At 52.8% G+C, this 11624-nt stretch overlaps 2 protein-coding genes across 2 annotated transcripts; both read left to right on the forward strand.

The window, feature by feature from the left end:
* Positions 1-183: 183 nt before the first annotated feature.
* On the forward strand, positions 184-5828 carry LOC103523547 (mucin-2; the record flags this gene model as incomplete). The annotated part of the gene is made up of 1 exon (XM_026833027.1): positions 184-5828. A coding segment is annotated over one exon (5645 nt), but the record flags the coding sequence as incomplete, so codon positions are not given.
* A 1026-nt stretch (positions 5829-6854) lies between these two features.
* On the forward strand, positions 6855-11621 carry LOC113473353 (nascent polypeptide-associated complex subunit alpha, muscle-specific form-like; the record flags this gene model as incomplete). The annotated part of the gene is made up of 1 exon (XM_026833026.1): positions 6855-11621. A coding segment is annotated over one exon (4767 nt), but the record flags the coding sequence as incomplete, so codon positions are not given.
* Positions 11622-11624: the final 3 nt, after the last annotated feature.

Here is an 11624-nt window from a genome sequence, read left to right on the forward strand (position 1 = left end):
CTTCACCCACAACACCTGCTCCTCCACAATGTTACCCAGGATCACCAGATCCTAGATGTCCCAGACCTCCTCCTTCACTAACAACACCTGCTCCTCCACAATGTTACCCAGGATCACCAGATCCTAGATGTCCCAGACCTCCTCCTTCACCAACAACACCTGCTCCTCCACAATGCTACCCAGGATCACCAGATCCGAGATGTCCTAGACCTCCTCCTTCACCAACAACACCTGCTCCACCACAATGTTACCCAGGATCACCAGATCCAAGATGTCCCAGACCTCCTCCTTCAACTTTAATTCCATTGCCTCAAACCTGTTATCCCGGATCTACCGATCCTGCGTGTCAACAGCCCACAACCAGCAGACCGCCAAATGAATATCTTCCTCCTCAAACAACATACGCCTGCTATCCAGGGTCTCCAGATCCCAGATGTCCAAGACCTCCTACACCTTCGCCAACAACAACACCGGCTCCTCCTGTTTGCTACCCAGGGTCAAATGATCCTAGATGTCCTAGACCTTCTCCTTCTCCTACACCAACGCCAACGACACCTGCTACTCCACAATGCTACCCAGGATCACCAGATCCGAGATGTCCTAGACCTCCTCCTTCACCAACAACACCTGCTCCACCACAATGTTACCCAGGATCACCAGATCCAAGATGTCCCAGACCTCCTCCTTCAACTTTAATTCCATTGCCTCAAACCTGTTATCCCGGATCTACCGATCCTGCGTGTCAACAGCCCACAACCAGCAGACCGCCAAATGAATATCTTCCTCCTCAAACAACATACGCCTGCTATCCAGGGTCTCCAGATCCCAGATGTCCAAGACCTCCTACACCTTCGCCAACAACAACACCGGCTCCTCCTGTTTGCTACCCAGGGTCAAATGATCCTAGATGTCCTAGACCTTCTCCTTCTCCTACACCAACGCCAACGACACCTGCTACTCCACAATGCTACCCAGGATCACCAGATCCGAGATGTCCTAGACCTCCTCCTTCACCAACAACACCTGCTCCACCACAATGTTACCCAGGATCACCAGATCCAAGATGTCCCAGACCTCCTCCTTCAACTTTAATTCCATTGCCTCAAACCTGTTATCCCGGATCTACCGATCCTGCGTGTCAACAGCCCACAACCAGCAGACCGCCAAATGAATATCTTCCTCCTCAAACAACATACGCCTGCTATCCAGGGTCTCCAGATCCCAGATGTCCAAGACCTCCTACACCTTCGCCAACAACAACACCGGCTCCTCCTGTTTGCTACCCAGGGTCAAATGATCCTAGATGTCCTAGACCTTCTCCTTCTCCTACACCAACGCCAACGACACCTGCTACTCCACAATGCTACCCAGGATCACCAGATCCGAGATGTCCTAGACCTCCTCCTTCACCAACAACACCTGCTCCACCACAATGTTACCCAGGATCACCAGATCCAAGATGTCCCAGACCTCCTCCTTCAACTTTAATTCCATTGCCTCAAACCTGTTATCCCGGATCTACCGATCCTGCGTGTCAACAGCCCACAACCAGCAGACCGCCAAATGAATATCTTCCTCCTCAAACAACATACGCCTGCTATCCAGGGTCTCCAGATCCCAGATGTCCAAGACCTCCTACACCTTCGCCAACAACAACACCGGCTCCTCCTGTTTGCTACCCAGGGTCAAATGATCCTAGATGTCCTAGACCTTCTCCTTCTCCTACACCAACGCCAACGACACCTGCTACTCCACAATGCTACCCAGGATCACCAGATCCGAGATGTCCTAGACCTCCTCCTTCACCAACAACACCTGCTCCACCACAATGTTACCCAGGATCACCAGATCCAAGATGTCCCAGACCTCCTCCTTCAACTTTAATTCCATTGCCTCAAACCTGTTATCCCGGATCTACCGATCCTGCGTGTCAACAGCCCACAACCAGCAGACCGCCAAATGAATATCTTCCTCCTCAAACAACATACGCCTGCTATCCAGGGTCTCCAGATCCCAGATGTCCAAGACCTCCTACACCTTCGCCAACAACAACACCGGCTCCTCCTGTTTGCTACCCAGGGTCAAATGATCCTAGATGTCCTAGACCTTCTCCTTCTCCTACACCAACGCCAACGACACCTGCTACTCCACAATGCTACCCAGGATCACCAGATCCGAGATGTCCTAGACCTCCTCCTTCACCAACAACACCTGCTCCACCACAATGTTACCCAGGATCACCAGATCCAAGATGTCCCAGACCTCCTCCTTCAACTTTAATTCCATTGCCTCAAACCTGTTATCCCGGATCTACCGATCCTGCGTGTCAACAGCCCACAACCAGCAGACCGCCAAATGAATATCTTCCTCCTCAAACAACATACGCCTGCTATCCAGGGTCTCCAGATCCCAGATGTCCAAGACCTCCTACACCTTCGCCAACAACAACACCGGCTCCTCCTGTTTGCTACCCAGGGTCAAATGATCCTAGATGTCCTAGACCTTCTCCTTCTCCTACACCAACGCCAACGACACCTGCTACTCCACAATGCTACCCAGGATCACCAGATCCGAGATGTCCTAGACCTCCTCCTTCACCAACAACACCTGCTCCACCACAATGTTACCCAGGATCACCAGATCCAAGATGTCCCAGACCTCCTCCTTCAACTTTAATTCCATTGCCTCAAACCTGTTATCCCGGATCTACCGATCCTGCGTGTCAACAGCCCACAACCAGCAGACCGCCAAATGAATATCTTCCTCCTCAAACAACATACGCCTGCTATCCAGGGTCTCCAGATCCCAGATGTCCAAGACCTCCTACACCTTCGCCAACAACAACACCGGCTCCTCCTGTTTGCTACCCAGGGTCAAATGATCCTAGATGTCCTAGACCTTCTCCTTCTCCTACACCAACGCCAACGACACCTGCTACTCCACAATGCTACCCAGGATCACCAGATCCGAGATGTCCTAGACCTCCTCCTTCACCAACAACACCTGCTCCACCACAATGTTACCCAGGATCACCAGATCCAAGATGTCCCAGACCTCCTCCTTCAACTTTAATTCCATTGCCTCAAACCTGTTATCCCGGATCTACCGATCCTGCGTGTCAACAGCCCACAACCAGCAGACCGCCAAATGAATATCTTCCTCCTCAAACAACATACGCCTGCTATCCAGGGTCTCCAGATCCCAGATGTCCAAGACCTCCTACACCTTCGCCAACAACAACACCGGCTCCTCCTGTTTGCTACCCAGGGTCAAATGATCCTAGATGTCCTAGACCTTCTCCTTCTCCTACACCAACGCCAACGACACCTGCTACTCCACAATGCTACCCAGGATCACCAGATCCGAGATGTCCTAGACCTCCTCCTTCACCAACAACACCTGCTCCACCACAATGTTACCCAGGATCACCAGATCCAAGATGTCCCAGACCTCCTCCTTCAACTTTAATTCCATTGCCTCAAACCTGTTATCCCGGATCTACCGATCCTGCGTGTCAACAGCCCACAACCAGCAGACCGCCAAATGAATATCTTCCTCCTCAAACAACATACGCCTGCTATCCAGGGTCTCCAGATCCCAGATGTCCAAGACCTCCTACACCTTCGCCAACAACAACACCGGCTCCTCCTGTTTGCTACCCAGGGTCAAATGATCCTAGATGTCCTAGACCTTCTCCTTCTCCTACACCAACGCCAACGACACCTGCTACTCCACAATGCTACCCAGGATCACCAGATCCGAGATGTCCTAGACCTCCTCCTTCACCAACAACACCTGCTCCACCACAATGTTACCCAGGATCACCAGATCCAAGATGTCCCAGACCTCCTCCTTCAACTTTAATTCCATTGCCTCAAACCTGTTATCCCGGATCTACCGATCCTGCGTGTCAACAGCCCACAACCAGCAGACCGCCAAATGAATATCTTCCTCCTCAAACAACATACGCCTGCTATCCAGGGTCTCCAGATCCCAGATGTCCAAGACCTCCTACACCTTCGCCAACAACAACACCGGCTCCTCCTGTTTGCTACCCAGGGTCAAATGATCCTAGATGTCCTAGACCTTCTCCTTCTCCTACACCAACGCCAACGACACCTGCTACTCCACAATGCTACCCAGGATCACCAGATCCGAGATGTCCTAGACCTCCTCCTTCACCAACAACACCTGCTCCACCACAATGTTACCCAGGATCACCAGATCCAAGATGTCCCAGACCTCCTCCTTCAACTTTAATTCCATTGCCTCAAACCTGTTATCCCGGATCTACCGATCCTGCGTGTCAACAGCCCACAACCAGCAGACCGCCAAATGAATATCTTCCTCCTCAAACAACATACGCCTGCTATCCAGGGTCTCCAGATCCCAGATGTCCAAGACCTCCTACACCTTCGCCAACAACAACACCGGCTCCTCCTGTTTGCTACCCAGGGTCAAATGATCCTAGATGTCCTAGACCTTCTCCTTCTCCTACACCAACGCCAACGACACCTGCTACTCCACAATGCTACCCAGGATCACCAGATCCGAGATGTCCTAGACCTCCTCCTTCACCAACAACACCTGCTCCACCACAATGTTACCCAGGATCACCAGATCCAAGATGTCCCAGACCTCCTCCTTCAACTTTAATTCCATTGCCTCAAACCTGTTATCCCGGATCTACCGATCCTGCGTGTCAACAGCCCACAACCAGCAGACCGCCAAATGAATATCTTCCTCCTCAAACAACATACGCCTGCTATCCAGGGTCTCCAGATCCCAGATGTCCAAGACCTCCTACACCTTCGCCAACAACAACACCGGCTCCTCCTGTTTGCTACCCAGGGTCAAATGATCCTAGATGTCCTAGACCTTCTCCTTCTCCTACACCAACGCCAACGACACCTGCTACTCCACAATGCTACCCAGGATCACCAGATCCGAGATGTCCTAGACCTCCTCCTTCACCAACAACACCTGCTCCACCACAATGTTACCCAGGATCACCAGATCCAAGATGTCCCAGACCTCCTCCTTCAACTTTAATTCCATTGCCTCAAACCTGTTATCCCGGATCTACCGATCCTGCGTGTCAACAGCCCACAACCAGCAGACCGCCAAATGAATATCTTCCTCCTCAAACAACATACGCCTGCTATCCAGGGTCTCCAGATCCCAGATGTCCAAGACCTCCTACACCTTCGCCAACAACAACACCGGCTCCTCCTGTTTGCTACCCAGGGTCAAATGATCCTAGATGTCCTAGACCTTCTCCTTCTCCTACACCAACGCCAACGACACCTGCTACTCCACAATGCTACCCAGGATCACCAGATCCGAGATGTCCTAGACCTCCTCCTTCACCAACAACACCTGCTCCACCACAATGTTACCCAGGATCACCAGATCCAAGATGTCCCAGACCTCCTCCTTCAACTTTAATTCCATTGCCTCAAACCTGTTATCCCGGATCTACCGATCCTGCGTGTCAACAGCCCACAACCAGCAGACCGCCAAATGAATATCTTCCTCCTCAAACAACATACGCCTGCTATCCAGGGTCTCCAGATCCCAGATGTCCAAGACCTCCTACACCTTCGCCAACAACAACACCGGCTCCTCCTGTTTGCTACCCAGGGTCAAATGATCCTAGATGTCCTAGACCTTCTCCTTCTCCTACACCAACGCCAACGACACCTGCTACTCCACAATGCTACCCAGGATCACCAGATCCTAGATGTCCCAGACCCCCTCCTTCACCAACAACACCTGCTCCTCCACAATGCTACCCAGGATCACCAGATCCTAGATGTCCTAGACCTCCTCCTTCACCAACAACACCTGCTCCTCCACAATGCTACCCAGGATCACCAGATCCTAGATGTCCCAGACCTCCTCTTTCACCAACAACACCTGCTCCTCCACAATGCTACCCAGGATCACCTGATTCTAGATGTCCCAGACCTCCTCCTTCACCAACAACACCTGCTCCTCCACAATGCTACCCAGGATCACCAGATCCTAGATGTCCCAGACCTCCTCCTTCACCAACAACACCTGCTCCTCCACAATGCTACCCAGGATCACCAGATCCTAGATGTCCCAGACCTCCTCCTTCACCAACAACACCTGCTCCTCCACAATGCTACCCAGGATCACCAGATCCTAGATGTCCCAGACCTCCTCCTTCACCAACAACACCTGCTCCTCCACAATGCTACCCAGGATCACCAGATCCTAGATGTCCCAGACCTCCTCCTTCACCAACAACACCTGCTCCTCCACAATGCTACCCAGGATCACCAGATCCTAGATGTCCCAGACCTCCTCCTTCACCAACAACACCTGCTCCTCCACAATGCTACCCAGGATCACCAGATCCTAGATGTCCCAGACCTCCTCCTTCACCAACAACACCTGCTCCTCCACAATGCTACCCAGGATCACCAGATCCTAGATGTCCCAGACCTCCTCCTTCACCAACAACACCTGCTCCTCCACAATGCTACCCAGGATCACCAGATCCTAGATGTCCCAGACCTCCTCCTTCACCAACAACACCTGCTCCTCCACAATGCTACCCAGGATCACCAGATCCTAGATGTCCCAGACCTCCTCCTTCACCAACAACACCTGCTCCTCCACAATGCTACCCAGGATCACCAGATCCTAGATGTCCCAGACCTCCTCCTTCACCAACAACACCTGCTCCTCCACAATGCTACCCAGGATCACCAGATCCTAGATGTCCCAGACCTCCTCCTTCACCAACAACACCTGCTCCTCCACAATGCTACCCAGGATCACCAGATCCTAGATGTCCCAGACCTCCTCCTTCACCAACAACACCTGCTCCTCCACAATGCTACCCAGGATCACCAGATCCTAGATGTCCCAGACCTCCTCCTTCACCAACAACACCTGCTCCTCCACAATGCTACCCAGGATCACCAGATCCTAGATGTCCCAGACCTCCTCCTTCACCAACAACACCTGCTCCTCCACAATGCTACCCAGGATCACCAGATCCTAGATGTCCCAGACCTCCTCCTTCACCAACAACACCTGCTCCTCCACAATGCTACCCAGGATCACCAGATCCTAGATGTCCCAGACCTCCTCCTTCACCAACAACACCTGCTCCTCCACAATGCTACCCAGGATCACCAGATCCTAGATGTCCCAGACCTCCTCCTTCACCAACAACACCTGCTCCTCCACAATGCTACCCAGGATCACCAGATCCTAGATGTCCCAGACCTCCTCCTTCACCAACAACACCTGCTCCTCCACAATGCTACCCAGGATCACCAGATCCTAGATGTCCCAGACCTCCTCCTTCACCAACAACACCTGCTCCTCCACAATGCTACCCAGGATCACCAGATCCTAGATGTCCCAGACCTCCTCCTTCACCAACAACACCTGCTCCTCCACAATGCTACCCAGGATCACCAGATCCTAGATGTCCCAGACCTCCTCCTTCACCAACAACACCTGCTCCTCCACAATGCTACCCAGGATCACCAGATCCTAGATGTCCCAGACCTCCTCCTTCACCAACAACACCTGCTCCTCCACAATGCTACCCAGGATCACCAGATCCTAGATGTCCCAGACCTCCTCCTTCACCAACAACACCTGCTCCTCCACAATGCTACCCAGGATCACCAGATCCTAGATGTCCCAGACCTCCTCCTTCACCAACAACACCTGCTCCTCCACAATGCTACCCAGGATCACCAGATCCTAGATGTCCCAGACCTCCTCCTTCACCAACAACACCTGCTCCTCCACAATGCTACCCAGGATCACCAGATCCTAGATGTCCCAGACCTCCTCCTTCACCAACAACACCTGCTCCTCCACAATGCTACCCAGGATCACCAGATCCTAGATGTCCCAGACCTCCTCCTTCACCAACAACACCTGCTCCTCCACAATGCTACCCAGGATCACCAGATCCTAGATGTCCCAGACCTCCTCCTTCACCAACAACACCTGCTCCTCCACAATGCTACCCAGGATCACCAGATCCTAGATGTCCCAGACCTCCTCCTTCACCAACAACACCTGCTCCTCCACAATGCTACCCAGGATCACCAGATCCTAGATGTCCCAGACCTCCTCCTTCACCAACAACACCTGCTCCTCCACAATGCTACCCAGGATCACCAGATCCTAGATGTCCCAGACCTCCTCCTTCACCAACAACACCTGCTCCTCCACAATGCTACCCAGGATCACCAGATCCTAGATGTCCCAGACCTCCTCCTTCACCAACAACACCTGCTCCTCCACAATGCTACCCAGGATCACCAGATCCTAGATGTCCCAGACCTCCTCCTTCACCAACAACACCTGCTCCTCCACAATGCTACCCAGGATCACCAGATCCTAGATGTCCCAGACCTCCTCCTTCACCAACAACACCTGCTCCTCCACAATGCTACCCAGGATCACCAGATCCTAGATGTCCCAGACCTCCTCCTTCACCAACAACACCTGCTCCTCCACAATGCTACCCAGGATCACCAGATCCTAGATGTCCCAGACCTCCTCCTTCACCAACAACACCTGCTCCTCCACAATGCTACCCAGGATCACCAGATCCTAGATGTCCCAGACCTCCTCCTTCACCAACAACACCTGCTCCTCCACAATGCTACCCAGGATCACCAGATCCTAGATGTCCCAGACCTCCTCCTTCACCAACAACACCTGCTCCTCCACAATGCTACCCAGGATCACCAGATCCTAGATGTCCCAGACCTCCTCCTTCACCAACAACACCTGCTCCTCCACAATGCTACCCAGGATCACCAGATCCTAGATGTCCCAGACCTCCTCCTTCACCAACAACACCTGCTCCTCCACAATGCTACCCAGGATCACCAGATCCTAGATGTCCCAGACCTCCTCCTTCACCAACAACACCTGCTCCTCCACAATGCTACCCAGGATCACCAGATCCTAGATGTCCCAGACCTCCTCCTTCACCAACAACACCTGCTCCTCCACAATGCTACCCAGGATCACCAGATCCTAGATGTCCCAGACCTCCTCCTTCACCAACAACACCTGCTCCTCCACAATGCTACCCAGGATCACCAGATCCTAGATGTCCCAGACCTCCTCCTTCACCAACAACACCTGCTCCTCCACAATGCTACCCAGGATCACCAGATCCTAGATGTCCCAGACCTCCTCCTTCACCAACAACACCTGCTCCTCCACAATGCTACCCAGGATCACCAGATCCTAGATGTCCCAGACCTCCTCCTTCACCAACAACACCTGCTCCTCCACAATGCTACCCAGGATCACCAGATCCTAGATGTCCCAGACCTCCTCCTTCACCAACAACACCTGCTCCTCCACAATGCTACCCAGGATCACCAGATCCTAGATGTCCCAGACCTCCTCCTTCACCAACAACACCTGCTCCTCCACAATGCTACCCAGGATCACCAGATCCTAGATGTCCCAGACCTCCTCCTTCACCAACAACACCTGCTCCTCCACAATGCTACCCAGGATCACCAGATCCTAGATGTCCCAGACCTCCTCCTTCACCAACAACACCTGCTCCTCCACAATGCTACCCAGGATCACCAGATCCTAGATGTCCCAGACCTCCTCCTTCACCAACAACACCTGCTCCTCCACAATGCTACCCAGGATCACCAGATCCTAGATGTCCCAGACCTCCTCCTTCACCAACAACACCTGCTCCTCCACAATGCTACCCAGGATCACCAGATCCTAGATGTCCCAGACCTCCTCCTTCACCAACAACACCTGCTCCTCCACAATGCTACCCAGGATCACCAGATCCTAGATGTCCCAGACCTCCTCCTTCACCAACAACACCTGCTCCTCCACAATGCTACCCAGGATCACCAGATCCTAGATGTCCCAGACCTCCTCCTTCACCAACAACACCTGCTCCTCCACAATGCTACCCAGGATCACCAGATCCTAGATGTCCCAGACCTCCTCCTTCACCAACAACACCTGCTCCTCCACAATGCTACCCAGGATCACCAGATCCTAGATGTCCCAGACCTCCTCCTTCACCAACAACACCTGCTCCTCCACAATGCTACCCAGGATCACCAGATCCTAGATGTCCCAGACCTCCTCCTTCACCAACAACACCTGCTCCTCCACAATGCTACCCAGGATCACCAGATCCTAGATGTCCCAGACCTCCTCCTTCACCAACAACACCTGCTCCTCCACAATGCTACCCAGGATCACCAGATCCTAGATGTCCCAGACCTCCTCCTTCACCAACAACACCTGCTCCTCCACAATGCTACCCAGGATCACCAGATCCTAGATGTCCCAGACCTCCTCCTTCACCAACAACACCTGCTCCTCCACAATGCTACCCAGGATCACCAGATCCTAGATGTCCCAGACCTCCTCCTTCACCAACAACACCTGCTCCTCCACAATGCTACCCAGGATCACCAGATCCTAGATGTCCCAGACCTCCTCCTTCACCAACAACACCTGCTCCTCCACAATGCTACCCAGGATCACCAGATCCTAGATGTCCCAGACCTCCTCCTTCACCAACAACACCTGCTCCTCCACAATGCTACCCAGGATCACCAGATCCTAGATGTCCCAGACCTCCTCCTTCACCAACAACACCTGCTCCTCCACAATGCTACCCAGGATCACCAGATCCTAGATGTCCCAGACCTCCTCCTTCACCAACAACACCTGCTCCTCCACAATGCTACCCAGGATCACCAGATCCTAGATGTCCCAGACCTCCTCCTTCACCAACAACACCTGCTCCTCCACAATGCTACCCAGGATCACCAGATCCTAGATGTCCCAGACCTCCTCCTTCACCCACAACACCTGCTCCTCCACAATGTTACCCAGGATCACCAGATCCTAGATGTCCCAGACCTCCTCCTTCACTAACAACACCTGCTCCTCCACAATGTTACCCAGGATCACCAGATCCTAGATGTCCCAGACCTCCTCCTTCACCAACAACACCTGCTCCTCCACAATGCTACCCAGGATCACCAGATCCGAGATGTCCTAGACCTCCTCCTTCACCAACAACACCTGCTCCACCACAATGTTACCCAGGATCACCAGATCCAAGATGTCCCAGACCTCCTCCTTCAACTTTAATTCCATTGCCTCAAACCTGTTATCCCGGATCTACCGATCCTGCGTGTCAACAGCCCACAACCAGCAGACCGCCAAATGAATATCTTCCTCCTCAAACAACATACGCCTGCTATCCAGGGTCTCCAGATCCCAGATGTCCAAGACCTCCTACACCTTCGCCAACAACAACACCGGCTCCTCCTGTTTGCTACCCAGGGTCAAATGATCCTAGATGTCCTAGACCTTCTCCTTCTCCTACACCAACGCCAACGACACCTGCTACTCCACAATGCTACCCAGGATCACCAGATCCGAGATGTCCTAGACCTCCTCCTTCACCAACAACACCTGCTCCACCACAATGTTACCCAGGATCACCAGATCCAAGATGTCCCAGACCTCCTCCTTCAACTTTAATTCCATTGCCTCAAACCTGTTATCCCGGATCTACCGATCCTGCGTGTCAACAGCCC

This window comes from Diaphorina citri, unplaced genomic scaffold (genome assembly GCF_000475195.1).
Source record: "Diaphorina citri unplaced genomic scaffold, Diaci psyllid genome assembly version 1.1 scaffold26172, whole genome shotgun sequence".
Classification (NCBI taxonomy): Eukaryota; Metazoa; Arthropoda; class Insecta; order Hemiptera; family Psyllidae; genus Diaphorina; species Diaphorina citri.